The sequence below is a fragment of the Lacerta agilis genome, chromosome 2 (assembly GCF_009819535.1).
Source record: "Lacerta agilis isolate rLacAgi1 chromosome 2, rLacAgi1.pri, whole genome shotgun sequence".
NCBI classification, from domain to species: domain Eukaryota; kingdom Metazoa; phylum Chordata; class Lepidosauria; order Squamata; family Lacertidae; genus Lacerta; species Lacerta agilis.
In genome coordinates this window covers 10,823,573-10,847,010 of record NC_046313.1, presented here as the reverse complement: position 1 = coordinate 10,847,010, position 23,438 = coordinate 10,823,573, and the positions used below count along the sequence as shown (strand labels likewise).

General features: G+C 45.6%; 1 protein-coding gene across 2 annotated transcripts; it reads right to left on the bottom strand.

Moving 5' to 3' along the window:
- Positions 1-2,351: 2,351 nt before the first annotated feature.
- On the bottom strand, positions 2,352-17,644 carry COPZ1 (COPI coat complex subunit zeta 1). 2 transcript variants are annotated; one of them, XM_033138570.1, is made up of 9 exons: positions 17,620-17,644; positions 9,648-9,716; positions 8,457-8,538; positions 6,997-7,088; positions 6,323-6,378; positions 4,545-4,622; positions 4,292-4,343; positions 3,406-3,444; positions 2,352-2,506 (listed from the first exon to the last, which is right to left on the bottom strand). In XM_033138570.1, the coding sequence occupies exons 1-9, from the start codon at positions 17,626-17,628 to the stop codon at positions 2,459-2,461; spliced, it is 525 nt and encodes a 174-aa protein (XP_032994461.1). In that variant the 5' UTR covers positions 17,629-17,644; the 3' UTR covers positions 2,352-2,458. The 2 variants fall into 2 exon arrangements, with proteins under 2 accessions (XP_032994461.1, XP_032994460.1); XM_033138569.1 differs by lacking the exon at positions 17,620-17,644 and adding an exon at positions 17,439-17,552.
- Between the last annotated feature and the right edge of the window lie 5,794 nt (positions 17,645-23,438).

Genomic DNA, 23,438 nt, shown 5'->3' with positions numbered 1-23,438 from the left:
CAGTTCCTCCAAGACCACCTGGACTTATGAGAGACAAGAAAAACCAAAGGGAGGCTTCCAGAACCAGGAAGGAAATCAAAGTGTGTGCCAGTCAGATGGGAGGAGTGATCCCTGACCAGGCAGACACCATTAACGGAATGGCAGATGCCTTAAACAGGTAAATTGATCTATTTGATTGTGTCATCTCTGAACCAGAAGGGAGAAACAAATTCAAAGTCACACACAGAGTAGGTTGTCAAAGGTTCCAGAGAATTCCTACTTCCGAGTTTCTTATTTTACTCACCCGTTAAAAACGCCCCCTCCACTTTTTGCAGCCCTACGGAATGTGGTTTGTTTAAATGACTTGGACAAAATGTGACAGTGCTAGAAACCAACAGTTTAGTATCTCCTGGTAATCTGGCTTTTGTGCAGTCAGTTCTGGGACTACAAAATTCAAATTCTGCTGCACCAAGCAAAGTGGAATGGATCACTTGGCGTAATTATAACAGCAAGCCTATGTCTGTGTACTCAGAAGCGAGTTCCATAAAGTTCAATAGACTTTACTCCCAGGTAAGTAAGCAAGGAAGTCTATTTCTGGTTTTGGTAATTGCGCAAAAAGGCATAGAACCCGAATGCCCCAAGTCCTGAAACTGTCATTCCACCTCTTCTCTGATTTCTGCAGGTATTTCATACATAGCTCTCAGCTCCATGGGATGGACAGCTGTTGTGCCCCTCCCCCCGCCCAAGAATTTGAATTCTGCACACAATTATGTACTTTCCCTCTAGAATTGGGGTAGGCAACTTCTGCCCAAAAAGTGAAATGTGGTTGTCTGTCCAGGTATCTCTGCATAGCCCTTGGGGTTCTTCATCAGCCTACTCTCAATGCCTCTTGCTTGCTGGATGGTGTGTGTGTGTAAAACTCGTAACGTTTGCATGGGCAGAATGTAGCCTATGAAAGATTAAGAGAGTCACACCCATTTTCCTGCCCCCTTTTGCTTCTGGCCTTCCCACAACTGGTGTGCACCCCTCAGACAAGTACACAGGAGGGGATGTGACCTTGGGCTAAAAAAAAAAGGCACCTCAAGCAACACTAAGCCCTGCCTAAGACGTCATTACCAAGGCTAAGTCCCACCCAAAGAGAAGTATTGTTTTGGCGATCGTCTTCGAGCCAGTGTGGTGTAATGGTTAAGAGCGGTAGACTAATAATCTGGTGAACCGGCTTCGCGTCTCTGCTCCTCCACATGCAGCTGCTGGGTGACCTTGGGCTAGTCACACTTCTCTGAAGTCTCTCAGCCCCACTCACCTCACAGAGTGTTTGTTGTGGGGGAGGAAGGGAAAGGAGAATGTTAGCCGCTTTGAGACTCCTTTGGGTAGTGAAAAGCGGGATATCAAATCCAAACTCTTCTTCTTCTTCGGTTATTTCAGCAGCTGATCTGTTGGTAGTATGCTTGAGAAGTAGTTAATAAATCCTTAAAAGGAGGCGTGGTGCGCGGTAGCAACTGTTTGGGGTCCTGAACACTCCTGCTCAAGTTGCAGAAAACAGTGCAGTAAAAGAAGAGAAAGAGATAATGGCTGAAATTAAAGGTAAAGGCAAAGGACCCCCTGACACTTAAGTCCATTCGCGAACGACTCTGGGGTTGCGGCGCTCATCTCACTTTACTGGCCGGCGTTTGTCCACAGACAGTTTTTTCTGGGTCATGTGGCCAGCATGACTAAGCCGCTTCTGGCGAAACCAAAGCAGCGTATGGAAATGCCATTTACCTTCCCGCCAGAGCGGTACCTATTTAACTACTTGCACTTTGAAGTGCTTTCGGACTGCTAGGTTGGTAGAAGCTGGGACCGAGCAACGGGAGCTCACCCTGTCGCAGGGATTCGAACCGCCGACCTTCCAATTGGCAAGCCGAAGGCTCGTTGGTTTACACCACAGCGCCACCTGTGTCCCGTATGGCTGCAATTAGCCATGCAAAGTAAGACAATAAAAATGCACCGGCACTAAGCTCGGCTTAGGCTGTGTACTTTGGTAGGAAATACCACCCATAACATGGGTTTAGACAGCTGGGTGTCAGGAAGAATTCCTATTCACCATGTCCATTAAATGGACTATTATTAAGACAACAACTCTTTGGAAGCAGCCACCAACCATGATCTGAGCTAGCGGCAAAACAGAAAATAATCTGACGACAACCAGAAAGCTCTTAGAACAGGGTGAGGCACCTGCATCTCTGGCCAGCAAGGGGTGTCTAAGGTGGAGGGAGGATGCCAGGAAAAAGACTTTTCTTCTTCCAAAGATGTCCCTGCTCCCTAGTTTCCGACTCACTAGCCCCCACCACCATTGAAACAGTGCCGAGACTCAGTAAGAGCCAGATACCGCATACATCAAAAACTGTGGTCATGTTGCATTTTGGTCAGTGCGAAACAGACAGGAAGAGGGGACAGCTGGGGACACAGTAGGTTAATGGGGGAGATCCCACGTGGCTCCTCATCGCAGTAGTGACCACTTGATCTGTTCCTTTGCTGACTGCAACACCTGCAGACAGAAGTTGAAGGGTTCAGATTTTTTTCAGCCTGCAGGATTCAGTTGAAATACACTCTGCACAAACCCAACCCTTTTGTGGTTAACAGGAAACACCTTGGTGGAAAACGCCTTAAATACTACCTGGAAAAGGATTCATACTGCATGCACACATACAAACTTGGGGCAACAGCTGGAGCCTATGGGCTCCAGGCAGGGCTCCCCTGACATTTCCACCACCAGCCACATCTGTACATCCCTAAAAATGCATATTCCCCTGTGACACTTCTGGAAAGGGGCTGAGCAACTTGCTTTTTCCAAAATGCAATGCCCGATATCTAAAAGCACTAGGGGCAATTCCTATGCACTGTACTTAAGCTCAGTCCTTTCACCAGCCAAGATTCTGTTAGGCTCACTTTGACTTGTGAGATTTCATCAACAGGTTTCCATACTTATTTCTGTAGCCATAAGGACTAAGAAGATTGGGTTGCTGTTTTTTTGTTTTGTTTTGTTTTGGCAGTCAAGAATATCAGCATATTAAATTCTACATCAAACGCCAAAAACATATTTGTGGGATGCAATAGGCAGACGTATCCTCCTAGCATGCCTCCTCAATTATTATTTATTTTACTTCATAAAATTTATATACCGTCTGATTGTAAAAACTTCAAGGTGATTATTAGTGCTCATCTGGCAACAAGGATAAAAAGATGAACACCAAAATAGGCCAGAATCAAGATCCAAATGCATGGGTAAACAGAAACGTTTTTGGCTGGCACATCAAGTTAAACAAAGTTGGTGCAATATCCCGGAAGCTTCAGGGAAAAACGAGAGGGGGAGGAAACATGTAGAAAAAGTGGCACCAAGCAGCATTTAATGAAAAGTACCCAGCTAGATCTAGGCAGAAGACATACCTGTGACACTGTCTGCTCTGTAAGAGGGACATCCTCTCCCTGAAATACAAAGGGGGGAAACCACAAATTCAGCGGTGCACAGAAATAATAAAGCAATTGAAAACAGGCCTGACTGGCCACTGTGAAAACAGGATGCTGGACTATATAGACCGTTAGCCTAATACAGCAAGGCTCTTCTAGATTTAAAGGTAAAGGTAAAGGGACCCCTGACCATTAGGTCCAGTCGTGGACGACTCTGGGGTTGCGGCACTCATCTTGCTTTACTGGCCGAGGGAGCTGGCATACAGCTTCCAGGTCATGTGGCCAGCATGACTAAGCAGCTTCTGGAGAACCAGAACAGCACACGGAAACGCCGTTTACCTTCCTGCCAGAGCAGTACCTATTTATCTACTTGCATTTTGACGTGCTTTCGAACTGCTAGATTGGCAGGAGCAGGGATCAAACAATGGGAGCTCACCCCGTCAAGGGGATCTGAACCGCCGACCTTGTGATCTGCAAGGCCTAGGCTCTGTGGTTTAACCCAACAACTCCTAAAAGGAGACCCCACTCCTCTCTACTACATATCTGCTCTAGAGTTCCTAGCTCCTACCCAGGAGTTATGGATTGCTCAGAAGACTACTGCCCAATGCCATTTAGTCTAACCACTAACCAGATTACCAGCAGCAGCCTCCTCTCCCCACCAACCTATGCAATTTGGCTTAAATTTTTTTTTAAATTAGATTTCAAATATGTTAAGGGGGGGGAGAAAACACCCCTCTCTGCAACACTGCAACTGGTTGATTTCTTCTGTCGGGTTCCTGTGCCCTTCAGCTGGGACAGAGGTAAGCAGAGAGGTGATGCCTACTGAAGTGGCATTCAAGGAAGAAGAGAGATGGGTTTCACTTACCCGCACAGCAACTCTATGTAGTACCTGCTGGGGGTCACTCTCAAGAATCACCCTGTAAGAGATGAAGAAGCAATCACTCACTCAGCTGGGCTATGCTCCAAGGGCAGGGCAGGAGTGATAGAAGAGTCATGCAAATGCAAGGGCCACCATCAAGAATACACATTCTGTCAATACACACACACACATACACACAAATCAGATCCTGAATAGAGCTGCGAGAAGTCTATAAGTTTAGTGTAGTGGCTGGACTTACCCGCCATCCACAATTTCATCCACTGCCAGGAAAAGGCCCTCCATGTTTTCCATAAGTGCTCGCTTCTCCACATTCTTCCTACAGAAGGACAAACCAGATTTTGCTCAGTTGAGAAGCTGAGGACTACCTGGGGCATCTCACAACCTAGCTCATTGTCAGAGCCTTAAGCACAGACCTTAACTCAGACGTGCCCCACATTTAAAAGCTTCACTGTGCAATCGCAAGGACGATGAAGGGGCTGGGTGAGATGCGGTGAGGCTTTAAAAGGGATCTGGACAAATTCCTGGAGGATAAGGAACCACAAGTGGGGAGATTGCCGTTACACTCGTGTGTTGCTTGAGTACCCTAGGTATCTGGCTGCACACCTGGCTGTGAGAACAGGATGCTGAACTACATGGTATTTTGGACTGATCCAGTAGGGCTCTAATGACTAGCAAAACCATACACAAAGGGCTTCCTTTAAATGGGGCATGAGCACACACATGTATTATGCGCCACCACCCACACAAAGAAATTGCAATTCTACATTAATAAAAGCCGTATTCCATAACCTAAATAAATATGGACAAATATGTATTTAATACAGCAGCAGGGGGGTTGGAGCTCCCGCCCAGCTCAGATTAGAAAGGCCCTCTCCCCTCCTGAGCTTCAGGCTCCTGACCAAGACCTTTCCTTTTCAGCAGACATTTTAAGGAATTTTTCTGTTTTTAAGACTAATTGTAATTGATTTTATCCATCGTATGCTTTTAGTAATTTTTATGTACACCACTTACGAGACGTTGGCAATTAAATATCTTCAACAAATAAATATATAATATAGTTAGGCAAGCAGCGCAATCATCTATTCGTTGCCATGAATATATTCCGCTTCTGCTAGACGTGGGTTAGGAAGCCAGAAGATGTGATGGGTATGTAAGGCTTTAGTTCGCCTCTAGCAGCTTCTAACCATCCCAATATTCCCCTTCTAAAGAACAAAAGCCACAATTTTTAGAGGCTTGATTCTGTGCTTTTGCTGTGCCACAACGGACACACCTAGCACATCATCTTTATTATTGCTTTATTGGTCCAGGAATCGCACTGACAGCTGAAAAAGGAAAAAGGCACGACAGGACCCATATCCTGTACATCTGCCTCTGCCAAGGACACCTTCTCTCTGTGCTCACATGTGGCTGTCAGCTGGACCCTTTTGTATGCTTCTTATCCCGGCTTACACACCTTCCTGAATTCCCCATAACTGAGGTTGCAATCCTAAACTCACTTATATGTGGGAGTAAATCCCACCAAACTTCAATGGGCCTTTTTAATCTGTTGAAGACATGTCTTTATTATTCTGAGTCCAATTATAAATAACTATTTACATCATAAAACACGACGAGATGATACTATCGAGGCAGCAGCTCAAATTTGTTGCCCAAATTAAATTGCCCAGGGAAAATGTCTTGACCTGTAAGTGCAGGTGCCAGCCTTTATTTCTGGGTAAACATGCACAGGATAGCACTAGGGGTCACTTAACCCATTTTGGAGACAGGAGGCTGAAAATAGACTTTCAATTGATTTTATTGTGACTTAAAGCATCCGGGTGTGTGTGGATGTGGAATCCAAACAATGAAGTACATTATTATTATTTTTGCACTTCCAACACATTAAGAAATTTAAAAAGTGCATTTGTTCTCAGTGGTGTACCCAACCCCAAAATGAATGCATTTGAGGCACAAAAACAATCCCCACATTTCACCCTGTGCAACCAGCTCAGCCACGACCAGAAAGCAGATTCTTACCGCAGCATCTGACTGAGTGAGTCGAAGAGACAGTTCAGCACAGCCATTAGCATTAGCTGCAAAGGAGAAGACAAAAGTTTCAGAGAAAAGGAACCACACACACACATGCACACAAGCCATGCGATCGCATACACAAGTGGCTCAAGGCAAAGCTGGCTTTGGAGATATTGGGGGGGGGGGTAGGTAATTCCTAGAGGGCAATAGCATGACACTGACTGCCAGCACACCCACCCACCCCAAGGACATAGAAATCCAGGCCTTTCTTGCTCTGTTGAAGTCATCCCTCTTAAAGCAGGAATATGAAATCCATGCCTTCAAGATTCCCTTAGACTACAACTCCCATCAACATCTCACTATAGGCCATGCTGGCTGTGGCTGATGTTAGGTGGAGTCACACAATAACTGAAGGACCACAGGTTCCCCACCTCTGCCTTAAAGAATCCTGTGGGACTGTCAACTGTTTTCAGGGAGGGTGGAGGAGTGCAACAAATCTCCCTCGCCCCAGTGGCAATCAGCGTTGCAAGCATGCTTTGTGCCAGAGGAAGAAGCCAAGGATCTCACGCAGCACAAAGATCACGAGCAACATAACCTTCAGCGGGGAATCTAGGGTAGGCAAAACTCTGCATGCACCATTTCTGCAGAAAAGCCTCTTTGCCACCCAAGGATATGCACACCTCATTTTCATAGGAGCTGCCGATGACGTAGAAATACAGGTCAATGCTGCTCTTGTAAACAACTGTCAGTCCCTCTAGGAGAGCAATCTCACCTGGGTAGAGGGAGAGAGAAAAGGAATAAAGTAACAAAAACAATAAAGTGAAGAGCTAGAAGGGGACATGAAACTACAAGAAAAGCAGCACTCTTCCCTTTTTTTCTCAATAGCTTCTAAGCAAGCGAGCAACATCCAGAGGCATCACAAAATCTTTGGGCGAGTTTGCACTGCTGTAGGGAGATCTATCCGATTCGGGAGGGGGGTGTCGCTGTTTAAATTGGACTACAATCTTGAACTGGCACCACTTGCCACATAGTGCAGACGCCGCCAGCAACCGTGCCCACATGCAGCGCCCATTTACACAAATTAGGTGCACTCTGCCAAACATCCAAGTGCACAATCCACTGACTGAACTGCGCTAGCTCAGCTGCACAAGCACAAATGGAACAGCTTCTTTATGAGAAGGAAAACTGAATGAAATGTCTTCTTTCAAGTGTTATTGCTGCTGCTTATGTCCTCCATTCGCTCTGGAACAGGCTGGAGGAGACTGAATTCAACTGGAATGTCGTTTCTTAATTCAGAATAGAGTCAGTTTTCCCCTGATGAAGAACATTTATATTCAAAATACACTGGGGTATGTCAAAGATCTGCTTCTTTATCAATCTTTCTTGCACTGTCATTTTGATTTCTCATCACATACTAGTGTAGATACTGCCCTCCAACTGAAGCAAAGCTACTATACTCATGGTTATACACCCAAGGAGCAGCCAAACAGCTGCAGAGCAGGTAAAACTTTTGCCACCTCCCTGCTCTGCTCCCTTTGCTGCTGCTGTCTTTGCAAGAGAGGAGAACTGCTGGACCACCCCTGGAGGAGGACTCGCATCCATACCCACCCACTGTTGCTGAACCTCTGGGTAGAGTGGGGAGTTTTTTAAAAGACCAGATAGACCAGGGGTCAGCAAACTTTTTCAGCCGTGGGCCAGTCCACCATCCCTTAGACCATGTGGTGGGCCGGACTATATTTTGAAAAAATAATAATGAACGAATTCCTGTGCCCCACAAATAACCCAGAAATGCATTTTAAATAAAAGCACACATTCTGCTCATGTAAAAACACCAGACAGGCCCCACAAATAATCCAGAGATGCATTTTAAATAAAAGGACACATTCTACTCATGTAAAAACACGCTGATTCCCGGACCATCCGTGGGCCGGATTGAGAAGGCGATTAGGCCGCATCCGGCCCACGGGCCTTATGTTGCCTACCCCTGAGATAGACAAACAAAGAAAGCGATGTAGATGTGTCTGACTCTTCTGGATGAAGGATTCCAGGGGGAGCCCAGTTTGAAATATGCATATATATGCATGTATATATATTTCAGTCCCAGATGCCTTCTCCCATCACGCTCCCCAGCAGAACCTACTATCTGTCCGGTGAGTTTTGTTGAAAATATTCTTCTCAAAGGCCTTCTGCTCCTTGACAGTGGGGTAGGTGTCATCGTAGTACTGCAGGGGGAAAGAAAGTATGCTTGTTACATGAGAAGCATGCTACTCAAACCACTTATAAGGGTCAAATGCTACTCATGTGAGCTGCACAAACACGACACTCAAACATTTATGTATTAAGCTTTACCATCCACTGTATATTTTGTAAAGTTGTAAAGTGCCTTTGAACAACTCCTAAGAGATCTCCTACAATACAAGAACGGCTAAGAAAAATTTGGGAAATCTTTTTAGGGACAAAACTAACCTATGAAAGAAGAGCAATAAGCAACAAAAAGGCAATTTTTATATAAATTTTATCTCCCTTTAGAGGGAATAAAACAATGACCAGATAACACTATACAATTCTTTTTCACCAATATGATCTTTCGCTCTTACCACCTCATTTTTGCGAAATTTCTAAACTTTTTTGTAAACTGGTTTAAAAAACCAATTAGGTGGCATCTAAATGCTATTAAATAAATAAATACACTGGGGCTTTTTCAGCAGACACTCATTTTGCGAGTAGGGCAACATGGCAAGCAAATGATCCTGCACTTACAAAGCTACCTCAAGGATGGCATGGAGAATAATAGTAATAATAGTAATAATGGTAATAATAATAATAATTTATTATTTATACCCCACCCATCTGGCTGGGTTTCCCCAGCCACTCTAGGCGGCTTCCAACAAAATATTAAAATACAATAGTCTGTTAAACATTAAAAGCTTCCCTAAACGGGGCTGCCTTCCTGCAAGGAAGACTTTGCCCAAATAAACGGAGCCTCCAGATGTTGTTGGACTACTCCTATCAGCCAGCAGGGCCAATGGACAAGAAGAGATGGAAGCTGGACATCTGGAGGGTCACAGGTTCTCTACACTCTCGCATAAAGGAGTGCCAGGTATCAGAACTCACCGGATAGGCATCTACTAGCAAGAGTTATGATAGATCACATGCTGCCTCAATGAGCACGGGTGACTGGACTAATGTCCTTCTTGCTCGGAAAGCAGGGGCTCAGTAAGCGGTCCATAAGAGCTCCCCAGCATTCAATGACAACTCTGCCAGGCTGCTTTGCTCGGGCCCCTTAAAGCCTTGTACCTTCCCGTTCCTTCCAGATCCCCTGAAAACTTACCTTGGCAAAGAGACGGTCTCCATCGTTGTCCAAGATCAAGATGGCTTTCACAGTGTAGAGAGATGGCTCCTGCAAAGGAAAGCACAATGTCACAGGTCCATTCAAACAACACCATGTGCTGCTTCCTTCAACCGCAGCCTGACTGCCGACCTACCCAGGGGTAGGGCCACAGCTTCTGATGGGTAGCCCTAAGAGCTGTTACAAGGAGGCAGCCTGTGCATATACTATGCTCCTCCTTACCAATTACTCCAGGTTGGCACCAGTGTTCGAAATTAGGCAGGCGCCACGCTTGTTTTGCTACTGGTGCAGGTCCAACTGCGACTACTTGGGAGATTTCTGTGTGCCAAGCTGGCGACTGCAGTTTAAAAATCTCTGCTTTGCTCCACAGTTACTACCATTTTCATTTCCACCGTGTGTGTTCTTCCTTCTTGCATACTGAAACAAGTGAATTGTTGTAGGAGCAAGCTACAGTCAAGCAATTTAATTTAGATCACAGAATTGTATTGTTGGAAGAGATCCCAAGGGTCATTAAGTCCAACCCCTTGGTGAATAGACGTTCCATTGTGGTGTCCGCAACCTAGACTGAAGATGCCATTTGGCGCCTAGCTTATATACCTGCGTTTCTAACACTGCAGAGCTTGTGACACACTCAGTGGTTCCCATGTCTGAAAATATTGAAGGCAACCACACCAAACAGCAGCTCACAATGAGCTCCAGATCAGGTATCAACTTGTCAGAACTAGGACCATAGTCTAGGACCTAGATAGCCCAAAATGCAGAGCAAATGTCACATCCCTATCCCAAGGCACACACTGCAGGAGAAAATGGGGGCCACCTCCCTGCCCTGTCTGCGGCTGAATGAGATTCTGTGGCTTCGTGCTTACAAGGAGGGCATGCTTCAATAGCCCCTTGGGGCAAGAGAAAGGACCAGAAAGAGATGCAGCTCCTCCGTGCTGGATGCTTGAAAGCTCTCGAGACAAAGTTCTGTGATGCACTGACTTCCACATAGCCACAGTCGGAGTGTATAACAGAACTTCACCTCAAGTGCTGCAACAGGAGCTGCAGGCTCATCTATGGAGTAGACTCTGGCAGGCGGATCCACCACTCCACAGAAACTCTACGTCTGGCCACCCCGTTCCAAACTACTGCCCCACTGAGTCAGACTGAGACAGCACTACACATGACTTTTCTCAAATTTTGAGACGGGTGTGTTTAACAGCCACAGGACCAGAAGGTTCTCTTATCTGTGGATCACCATTGTAAGAGCAGCCAGCCATCATTCTACTGGAGAATGGCCTGGGTCTAATGCAGAGCTTTTCATACAACGGTCTGAAGGATCCAGGGATTCCTCAGAGATCAATAATGGCAGCCAAGCATCCCTGAATGACAGCTCACCCACCACTACCTAAATTATCTCCTAATATTCAGACCCGCTCTAGGGTGCACTCTCAGTTCACACAATGGTGAGGCCCAACAGGACTGGCCAGCACTCTGCACGGAATTGAGTGCACACCTTAAAACTCTTCCCAGAATCATTTGCAAGAAGCAAGAGCTCTTTGGTGACCAATACTGAAGCACGTTATCCAGCAGGTGAGTCCAATCGAAGAGGGATCTGTGAAGCTAGACAGCATGAAAACCACTACTCTCAAGGTCTCCATTTTACAAAGGGGGTTTCACTGTTCCAACAAAAATTGCATGCCTCACACCATACAAAGGAGAAGAAAACAGACGAGGTCTTCCTCTCTCTCTGACATGCACACACACACACACACACACAGAGAGAGAGAGAGAGAGAGAGAGAGAGAGAGAGAGAGAATGGCTCATCCATTATCATGTGGACGAGCAATAATGTAGACAAATTTAGAATCTCCTTCTGTTGCCTTCGTCCTTATTCGCACACACACATACATAAATTTGCCCGGCAAACTTTGCAGGCAGGCAGATGTGCAGAGGGAAATTTCCTGCTCTCCTATCATATTTCACCAGTCCCCTGGGCAATGCCTGTTTTACAGCACAGATCCTTGCTTTCCAGTAAGAATAGGGGGTCTAACCGCCCCCCCCATGAAGGCCTGTGAAAATTGTAAGTGCAACATGTCAATGCCCCAAAGCTAAGCAGACAATTTGCTATACAAATACTGTCAGAGGAATACTCCGTCCCTGACCTAGATTGAATGAAGCCACAGATGAGACGGGCAAAAGCCACACATCTCCTTCCAGCCTTGCTTCCAAAGAGAGTAAGAATAGATGCTTACCATACAAGCATCGGAGGAGAATTTATACATCTCTCTGCCAGAGAGACAAGCTTCTACTGGAGAGGCAGCTAATAAACACACATTTTAAATCTATAATGAGCGCTGACTGGAAGGCCAGAAGTGGCATAAATTCCTCTCTGGAGGCTTCCAGTTCAAGCCAAGGGCTGCCTCGAGCAATCAACCATTAAAACAAGACGTTAAGAGTTACTGCACAGTTTATTCTGATCATTTAATTCTGAAGTTTCAATAAATTAAACTTCAATCAATTAAACTAGGTGTGCAACGGCCCAGATGGTCAGCACGATAGCAGCAGCATTGCCATAAAGATTTTTACAGCTGCCAGGACCTCGCGGAAGGGGAGCATTTGGTGAAGGAGAGGAGACGGCAAGAAATATGTCCGTGCTGGGTTTTATCTGCAAGAGGCAATTGGGAGAGCCACGCGGAGGAGGCAGGGCTATTCCCATCAGGCAGCCTAGGGAATGCACAGCTCGCAAGCCAAGCCAAGGCATTTCCTCCAAAGAGAGAAAGCATACTGCAAGGGTCCGGCTACCCCAAATCACACCACACCAAACCTAGCAATAGCCACGTGCTGCACAGCAAAATGGCATCCGGTGTCTTTGCCAATGCAGTTGTGCTGCTGAACTTAAAAAGAAATTCAAATCCCAAATCCTCTCCTCAGCAGGTGATGGCACTGGCAGTTTTTTTAAAACTGGATATCCCAGTTGCAGTTCATTGGCGTCAGAAAAGGTTTTGCCTTTCCCCCTCCAGATGCTGTGGAACAACCAACTCCAATCACCCCTGACCATGCTGATGGGAACTGGAGTCCAGCAAGATAGGGCAACAGGTTCCTCAACCCAGCGTCAGCGTATCTCCCACTCCTCCAAGAGCATCGCAAACAAATGACTCCTCCACACACACACACACAAAAAAAGACTGAGGATGGAGTTTGCTTCACATTCAGGATCTAATCAATCACCAAAATCAGGGGTGAGGAATTTTCTCCCAATTGACTCCGGTCTTCTGTGTAGTTTTTATTTGAAGGGAGGAGTGGGCTGGGGAGGGAAGAAAACTATTTTAGCTACCTGGTTAAGCCAACGTTCAAAAGGCAATTTGATGTACTGTGCCTTGCAGCTGAGTCCGATGTATTTACTCAGAAGTCAGCCCCACTGAGTTCAAAAGGCTTTCTTCAAAATAAGTGTGCATCGCACATGATACAAAATGCAGCGCTTCCTATAAGTGGATGGTTATCACCACATAGATTTACAATGGCCCCAACTAGCAACACAGAGACACTGTATGAGCCTGCTATTTAAGCCCCCTCTACTGCACTAAAAAAGCCCATGTAAAGTTTGTCAAGTTTCCTCATGTGCAACACAAAACTGTATTGGCAGTCCTTTTTAAATGTGCCAGGTTCTTCAGATTCTGGCCTATTTTCACTAAAGTGTCAAACCTGTGTCTGTGCTGTACTGTTTCAGACCAAAGGTGCAGACCCCACCTGACTAAATATTCCTACAGCCACACAAAAATTCCTTCCTCATAATAAAGCCGAGATGACCAGGTGAAAAGTTGTAGAGCAAAGCCTTTCCCACAACATATTATTATTATTATTATTATTATTATTATTATTATTTTATTTATTTAACAAAATGCATATATCACTTAGATTGGACCTGCAAAAAGAGGGACTCAGGTGGCGCTGTGGGTTAAACCACAGAGCCTAGGGCTTGCTGATCAGAAGGTTGGTGGTTTGAATCCCTGCCACGGGCTGAGCTCCCGTTGCTCGGTCCCAGCTCCTGCCCACCTAGCAGTTCAAAAGCACGTCAAAGTGCAAGTAGATAAATAGGTACCGCTCCAGCGGGAAGGTAAACGGCGTTTCCGTGCGCTGCTCTGGTTAGCCAGAAGCGGCTTTGTCATGCTGGCCACATGACCCGGAAGCTGTCTGCGTACAAACGCCTGCTCCCTCAGCCTATAGAGCGAGATGAGCGCCGCAACCCCAGAGTCGGACACGACTGGACCTGATGGTCAGGGGTCCCTTTACCTTTATATATCACTTGATTGTAATAAAACCTAGAACAGCTACATGTCTGGATAGGCTCACCTAAAGAAAAATGTTCTAGGTGCTGAAAAGAGTGCAGGGGAGGTCAATAGGCAGGGAGTTCCAAAGTGCAGGTGCTGCCTATATTGCTCAATTTCTCACCATTGCAGAACAAGTACTATGTGGCACCTGAACAATGCTAGTTCTGGTTTTCCACCATACTAATTTCCTATCGGCAAGGACCTTTTTTTTGATGAGGAAGCTTTTGTGTGCAGTCTGAAGTGGAACACTCCACTCACTAACTACCTCAGTCAGAACTAGGTCAAGGCTTTTTGCAGGTCCAATCTAAAATTCAGTATAGATACAACTAGCTCTCTGACCACTCTAGGACAATGTCTCAGCATAATCGTTCTGCCCAGACACTGAGGTCCAGTGTCGAGGGCCTTCTGGCGGTTCCCTCACTACGAGAAGCCAAGTTAAAGGGAACCAGGCAGAGGGTCTTCTCGGTAGTGGCACCCGCCCTGTGGAACGCCCTCCCACCAGATGTCAAAGAGAAAAACAACTACCAGACTTTTAGAAGACATCTGAAGGCAGCCGTTTAGGGAGGCTTTTAATGTTTAATAGATTATTGCATTTTAATGTTATATTGGAAGCCGCCTAGAGTGGCTGGGGAAACCCAGCCAGATGGGCAGGGTATAAATATTATTATTATTATTATTATTATGTGTTTTCTGGAGTCTACAAAAACAGGGGATTTGAATTTGTGATGCTGTGGATTTCCTAGGTAACTCAGGGAAATTACTGCTTCAATCATGGCCAATCATGTGGCCTACCAAATGTTGTTGGACTCCAGTTCCCATCAGGCAATGTGGCTAACAGTTGAGGGTGATGGGAATTGTAGTCCAACATCGTCCAGAGGGCTGCAGATTCCTCAGCCCTGTTAAACTGGAATCAGCTATAACAATCATCGATCCTCTTTGCAGATTTTTGTGAGGATGAACCACATTAGGTCTTAAGGACTGTGGCAGGCAAGGGTGAGCAGAAACAAAAATTAATGATAATGTTAATTTTGGATGGCGACCCTCAGCTAAACAGTGGTAGGAAACAAATTCTCACGGGGGCAAATGTTGTTTATTTGTGCTTCATTTCTGTTTGTTGCATTAGTTCAGCTCAGTGATCCAACATTCAGGACTACAACTCCCATCACCCCCTGACTATCGGCCACACTGACTAGGGATTTTGGAGTTCAAGAACCTCTGGAGGGCAGTTGGGGAAGACTGCACTAGGTGCATTGCCTTTCCTCCAAGGAGCTTAATTCACAATACATGGAGTTTTCCCCATTTTTTCCTCCCAGCAAGGTAGGTTAGGCTCACCCAAGGTCCCTGCTAAGGAAACTCAACAACTGCCAGTAGCAGTAACAGAGACATTTGACCTCTGTTTACTTGTTGCATTGTTATGAACCGATACAATAAAGGTATTTTTCTTCTTATTTTGCATTGTTCCAGCACTCTTGCTTCTTACCATTTTGTTTTGTTCACTGTCTGCAGCTATTCATTGAAAAGGTAAAACATAAATCTAACAAAACAATCATCAAGACACATAGTGGATTCACAGTTAAGCAAAGAGTTGAACCCAAGTCTCCCGAGTCCAAATTCAGCACTCTATTCACTATACCACATAACCTCTATTTAGAGCTAAGGAAACTCAGTAAATAAGGCAATCTGACTTGCGAAAAAAAACTGCATTTACAAATGACTGACAATATGTGCCCATTTGGGTGCCACAGATTTGGCCACATTTTCCCAAAAGCAGGGCCAGCACTGTAGAGCACCTGCTAAGGCCCCCATTCCTGTAAGTTAGAAGTGCAGAACCATTTTATGGCCAAAGGGATGCATTTCCTTGTGGACAACCTTCCAAGGGCCACAAGCCACTGATCAGTGGGGCCAGAAGCAAAAGTAGATAAAGCAATAAATGTTAATTTTACCTGGGTACAGTAGGCTAGTTCACACACAGACACAAACACACACACACACACACACACAACCTCTCTATTCTCCATCCAGGCAAGGAAGAGGCATTATCAGAGTGCAAGGGCACATTCCAGCCAGGCAAAAACTTTCAAGGAGGCTGTGAAGCAGGGCTGGTGAGGGGTGTGGCTTGAGGAGAGGTGCTGTGACCTGGTGAGACTCCTAAGGACAAGTCAGAAAAGTTAGGAGGGCTGCATTTTGCCTCAAGGTCTGAGGTTCCTCACCCCTGTCTATAATATGAATATGAAAGTTTAAACTAAGTACAATAGGCTAGGGATGGCCAGATCACCATTGAAGTGCAGCAAATTATAAGTGATGTTATTTATATTATTTTACCATGCATCATGTAGATTCCAAAACATCTGAGGATGGCCCTGCAGCAGACATCAGAAACCCTTTCCTGAATTCACCAAAGCATCAAAAAGTATCAGGGTATTAGTATTATTATTTTGCTGACCCTGCAGAAAAAACGGGCATTTATGATAGTAGCTTGGCATGTATTTAAAGCATGCTTTATTGACAAACAGATGGATGCATACACGTGGTTCTTCAGAGTAGGACAAAGACTGTATAGCTGCAGAACACACTACCCTATCTACAACCTTGTCCCCCAAGGAATCCCAAAATTTCTACCTACCTTCTCCACAACTGACTTCCCTGCCAAGCAGCCCCTGCCGCAGCTCTGTGGAAGAGCATCTGCATTCCCGCAGAAATCTTAGATTCAATCTCTGGCATCTCCCCTGCCTTAAACCCTGAAGACCTGCTGCCAGTCAGTGTAGACAGTGCTCAGTTATAATTATTATTATTATTATCATCATCATCATCATCAGTTAGATGGATCAACGCTCTGACTCATTAAACGGCCCCTTCCTCCGCTCCCTGAGGCATCTGGAAAAGGGTTAATGGACTCAGTTCACAGAGGGCACCAACCAATCCTGATGGGCCTCAGGCAGCCCTGTGGAAACTGAAAATGCATCGGAAAACACAGAACTCTTCAGCTGCACATTGCATGGCAAGTTCAGGAGTGGTCAGCAACCTGTCTTATAGGGAAATGCATCCACCATTACATATAAATGAGGAACCCCTGCAGGAATAGGAAAGCAGCCACATTAATAAATAACTTTTATTGGTTTTATATACTGGTATAATCACATTATGTAACATCATATCTTTGGCCACCTCATGAGAAGAGAAGACTCCCTAGATTTCTCACGAGGAGCACCTCTCCCGGGCACCTCTCGAGCGGCCCCTAGAGCCCCTCTTCCCGCAGGGGCAGCCCTGCTGTCTGTCATATGGGCCGCCCTAGCCTCTTCGAGGCCCCCGCCAGGTAACTAGGCCTGGGCCTCGCCCGAAGGAACGAGCCCGAGCCTCAGGAGGCCCCAGCAGAAACCTGCCAGCTGCGTCCCGTCCACCTGCCCGTCTCCATGGTAACGGGCGCGCACCCCCAGCAATTCCCCCTCGCCCCTTCGGCTCCTACCAGGATCAGCGCCTCCATCTTGGTCGCCCCGGTGCCGACGTGGAGCATCAGCCGCTGCTGCAACGGCATTGGCTGGCCCCGCGCCAATCTTTTCCCGAGAACCCGCCCCCTCCCTCCAACTCGGCTGCTCATTGGCTTGTGCTCAGTTTCCTCGGCTAACCTGCCCGTCCCGCCTCCCTACCTTTTTCATGTTCAGCGAGTCGGCGAGTTTCCAGGGAGAGGGCGTGGCTCACCTTGAAACCCCGCCTCTGCTCCTGATTCGACAAAAAGGGCTGTCGGTCACTTGCCGAATCCTGCTTTCGAGGAAGGTGAGGACCGGAAGAATGGGACAGTTCCCATGGTGAACAAGGAAGCGGTTGGAGTGCTCCGTTGCTGAGCAACGATTGGACCAGGCATAATCACGTGACCGGATAAAGTGCGATTGTTTCCTGAAAGTTACATTCGATGACGGTTCTTTCCGGGTATTGGCTAACGCGGAGCGTGAGTGATTGATGGGAGATTTGTTGCCATGGTGACTGCAGGCTGTGGGAGTCCCTAACATAGTAACTGTGGCATAGTGATCCATGTTATTTATCTGGGGGTGGTGTGAGGAGGTCAAAAACAGTGATCAAGCAATCAGGCTTCTTCAGGCCATACCCTCCAACATTTCTCCAACGAAAATAGGGACGGCTTATTCTATTATTAATATTATTATTATTCCCCACCCATCTGACTGGGTTGTCTCAGCCATCCTGAATAGCTTCCAACATATATAAAAACATAATAGAACATTAAACACTAAATAACTTCCCTATACAGGGCTGCCTACAGATAATGATAATAATAATAATAATGATGATAATAATAATAATTTATTTATACCCTGCCCACTCCGGGCTGCTCCCAACAGAATATTAAAAACACAATAAAGCATCAAACATTAAAACATTCCCTAAAAAGGGCTGCCTTCTAAAACTCAGGTACAGTGGATGCTAAGGTTGCGAACGCAATCCGTGCAGGAGGCACATTCGCAACCCGCGCAAGGGCGGGCGCCATTACCAAGAAGGCCCTCTGCCTGGTTCCCTGTAACCTTACTTCTCACAGTGAAGGAACTGCCAGAAGGCCCTCAGTGTCTGGGCTGAATGATAGGGGTGGAGATGCTCCTTCAGGTATACTGGGCCGAGGCCGTTTAGGGCTTTAAAGGTCAGCGCCAACACTTTGAATGGTGCTCGAAAGCGTACTGGGAGCCAATGTAGGTCTTTCAGGACCAGTGTTACGTGGTCTCGGCGGCCACTCCCAGTCACCAGGTGTCTTCTACAGGTTGCATAGTTACTTATCTCCTTGGCTCGGGGGTTGCATAACTCCATACCCTCCAACATTTCTCCGATGAATATAGGGATGCCCTAAGGAAAAGTGGGAGATTTGGGAATCAGAAACTAGGACGGCTTCTGTATATCTGGGACTGTCCCTGGAAAATGGGCAAACTTGGAGGGTCTGTCCCGCTGGGAGTTAAGCAAAAAGAAGTGACGTGTTAGGCACCCTGTGTTTTCTCCAAGAACAAAACTATAACCCTATACCAATATTAATACATCCACATAACTGTTGCGCTTCCCCACATTTTTAACAGTGAGCGAATGGTTTTTAGGGCTGCAGAATCCTCCCTGTTGTTTGAGTGTCCAAATTAGTAAAGGTGGGTGTGGGGTAAAGACTGCAATTCTGTGTGCACTTGCATAGGAATAAGCCCCATTTAACACAGTGTGACTTACTTCTATGCAAACACCCACTATGTTGCATGGCTGTTCTCTTGCTAGGAAACACTGCTCAAGTTGATGGGAACGGGCTTACACGTGAGCAATGTACAGTTATTGTGCAATGAACCCACACTAGAAAAGGCGACAGCGTGAATCCCTTCTGAACCAAGGTAACTGACTTGGGTGTTAAGCAGGAATAAAACTGCAAAGGGTTAATAAAGCCACTGTTTCTTTGCAGAGGAGGAGAGAATCAGAACAGGTGGAATCCACACAACTTTTCTCCCAGCAGAGAAGCAGCTATGACAGCAGGGACCCCTTCTAAACCAAAGTAAGACATATTTCAGTTTAGTTGGGTCCTTCACAAGGGAAGAGGATGGAGAGAAAATCAGAACTTGCCATGCCCCTGGGACCTCACTAGCCACATCCTGTGACTTCCCCGCAGCCCTGCTAGGTCCAGTGGGCACCAACCACCAACGCTTACACACGATACCAAAGCATGCCACATTTCTGCTTTCTGTAAAATGTTCACTGGCTAAAATGTGCATTATATATCCATTTTGTCTTCTGAACAGTGCTGACAGCATTCATTCACACATGCAAATAGTCAAAACAATATAAAATATAAAAAACCCTTCCAGTAGCACCTTAGAGACCAACTAAGCTTGCAAATAGTGAGAGATGGGCTTGGAGGCACTTCTGCCATGTGTGAAAATGCCCTAAAACCTGAGCTGTGCATTCTGATCCCTGCTGCCACCACCACCACCTCCTGCCACTTTTTAAAGGACTTTAGTTCAAATACCAAACAGGCCAAACCCTTCTTGCCCTGCAAATCCAAAGCTTAGCAGATTTCTCCACAGGAGCCACTGGAAGAGTTCACCTGGAAATCAACCACCAGAGGGCAGACGGCTTTAACCTCAGAGAGAAAGCCCCATAAACTATCCCTGGATTCTTGGAAATGCTATTGCAACAGCAGCAGCAGCAGTAAAAAGGGATTTTTAGCGCTAACCTGATTCAGAGCTTATTTTAGTCTCCATGCGCTTACTAGCATTCTTCAGAAGAGAGGAATAAGCTGGAGAAACTCAACCCCTCCTTTCACCCCTGCTACTGTTTACGGGCACTTCAGTTGGGCAACCCTTTCCCTGTAAGAACAAAACAAAACACCAGTGTTGAGGCAATTCTGACTGACCTCTCCCTTTTCCTAGAAGACCTCCTGCATCCCAACTGTTGTCACTGCTCGTAGAAAGAGAAGGCAAGAAAAACTTGTGAAAGGCTCAGCAATTTTACCCCAGTTTTGCACAAAAACTGTAAAGCTATTAAAGGGATGTGGGAAGGAAATACTTGCCAATTTCTTATTTTGGCTACATTGATGGCCTTTCTTCCCCTCACCTCTGAAGTCCTGCTACAGTTTGAAGGCAAACAAAAGGTCAGGTGTAATGAGAAATTGCTTGACAATTTTGCTCAGCTCTGATTTAATTTCTAGCTTTCCATTTTAACAGCATAATTCTAACCAGGTCTACTCGGAAGTGTTCTTGAATTAAATGAAACTTAGTCCCAGGTAACTGGGGTTAAGTTAGGATTGCAGCCTTAATAGCTCATTACCATTTCTGTGCAAGGAGCAGAATGACTCCATTTTTAAAGAACTAACGAATGGTGAGAGTGGCAGCCAGGTAATGGAGGGAGGTGAGATTATATACCAGCACTAAGAGCATCTTAAGCTTTAATTCAAGTTGCAGATGGGCCATAACTGAGCATAAGAGCATCTGCTTTGCATGCAGAAGGTCCCAGAGTCAATCTGCAGGTAGTGTTTGGAATGTCTCCTGCCTGAAACCCTGGGAACTTGTTGCCAGCCCTTGTGGACAGTCCCAGGCTGGAAGGAACAATTTGTTGTTGTTGTTCATTCGTTCAGTCGTGTTCGACTCTTCGTGACCCCATGAACCAGAGCACACCAGGCACACCTATCTTCCACTGCCTCCAGCAGTCTGGCCAAACTCATGCTAGTCGCTTCAAGAACACTGTCCGACCATCTCATCCTCTGTCGCCCCCTTCTCCTTGTGCCCTCCAGCTTTCCCAACATCAGGGTCTTTTCTAGGGAGTCTTCTCTTCTCATGAGGTGGCCAAAGTACTGGAGCCTCAACTTCAGGATCTGTCCTTCCAGTGAGCACTCAGGGCTGATTTCTTTAAGGATGGATAAGTTTGATCTTTTTGCAGTCCATGGGACTCTCAAGAGTCTCCTCCAGCACCATAATTCAAAAGCATCAATTCTTCGGCGATCAGTCTTCTTTATGGTCCAGCTCTCAGGAAGGAACAATACTCTGACTCAGTTTGAGGCAGCTTTCCGATGAGTTCCTTTGGGATAGATGTGACACGGGATGCACACACACTATACATTTAAAGAACATGACTTCTCCCAAAGCATATTGGGAACTGTAGTTTGTTGAGAGTGCTAGGAATTGTGGCTCTGTGAGGAGTAAACTATAATTCTCAGGGTTCTTTGAGATGTGGGAAATGTACTTTAAATTAATGGTTTGTACACAGCCAGGCAGTTGCAGGAAAAGCAATAACAGACTTGCGTGTTACCTTAAAAGTCAGCAGATTTACTATGGCATAAGTTTCCGTGGATGAAAGCCCATGTCATTCATTGAGCTCTACTCCTCAAAAGATTTTCCCCAGTCAGTCAATCTTTAAGATATTGTTTGGTGAGACAGTAGCACTACGTTAGCTTGCATATGTACAATGGAAACTCTCAAGATTGCTACAAACCAGCATTCAGAACCCTCACACAATGAAGCCATCTGAGAAAGAACAGGACTGCTACGGTTTGGGAGAAACTTAATCTAGCTTTTTAGAAATAATTGAGTTAGCAAATGAGGACAGTACTTGACAAAAATGTACTGCGTATGGTTGAGGCACCTGCAGAATTGGCTTCATCTTCACTGAAAGAGGATGTTGTGGGATGGGGAGGAGCCACTGGGCCAAGTGCAAGCCAGGACAAGCAGCTTTGCCAATAGTGCCACTAGATTGCAAAATGGAAGAAGTTTGGTGGGGTCGATTGCACAATGAGTTAGAAAAATAAGTCTGTTGCTCCCACTTAACAACCAAGAATGGTGTGGCTGCTGGTGTTTCCCATGCTTTTTACAGAGAGGAAATACCCAAGCTTCTGGAAAGTGTTGCTCTAGCATCTGGCCATGCTTAGATTTTAGCACACACTCAAAAAAACATAACCCCAACTGGAAGGTCCCAGGGTAATTCCAAGTATACAAGAAAAAAACATTAACAAAGGGAGCATGGATGTCTGGAAGAACTTTTCCAGGGGAAGTTGTGAAGTAAAGCAACAAAGGTGGGGAGCAGGCTAGTTTATCCCACGGAGAATGGTCTCTCTACATTTTGCCACATATCTTTAGTTCTACACAGGGGCGTAGCAAGGTAAATTGGTACCCGGGGGCAAAAAAAATTTTGTTCCCCCCCCCCCAGGCATGGGAGGGTCAGGTGGTACCCGGTGCAGAAAATTTCTTGTCAACCCGCCCATTGATTCCCCTCCCACACACACACAAAAAAATTGTTTTATGTTATTTCATATTTTCTTACAAAGGAATAATAACAAGTAATAATAAAAAAACATTGGTATAAAATCAAACAATAATTAAATTACCTCCTAAAAACATCTCAAAATCAAATTAAAGTCTAATTAGATGGCTTTCCACAGGGTTAGGGTTGGGAACAGTAAGTGCTCCACAGAACTGAAATTTCAGCCTTCATGACAGGAAAACAGCCAGGTGAACAGCTATTTTGGTGGAGGAGGGTCAAGATATTAACCGATATGCATGAAATTTCATATATAGCTGTATAATCCCTAGTATAGTAAGATAAGACCTTCAGAGCAGGCATTAAAAAAATTAATTTAAAAAAAAATTCAAAAAACTTTTTTTTCAAAAGAAATTGTTCCTTGATAATTTGTCACCCCCTCCATTATGGAACACGGGGCGGCCCGCCCCCCTTGCTATGCCCCTGGTTCTACAAATCTTAGAAACTTGGGGCTCATCCATACTTGTTTATTGTGGGTAGTAAGTTTCCTGTACATTAATTTTCCATTGTCCATATGGCATTATCATCGAATTTGCTGCCTTCCCTCACTTTTCTCCACACTCAATCCTGATTTTCTCAAACTCTCTCCTTTTCAGAGTACCGTATCTCTGGTATAAGAAAACCCAGACCGAGGAAAGGAAAAGTGCAGGAAAGCAGTGATTTGGAAGTGAACATCATATGGCCAACT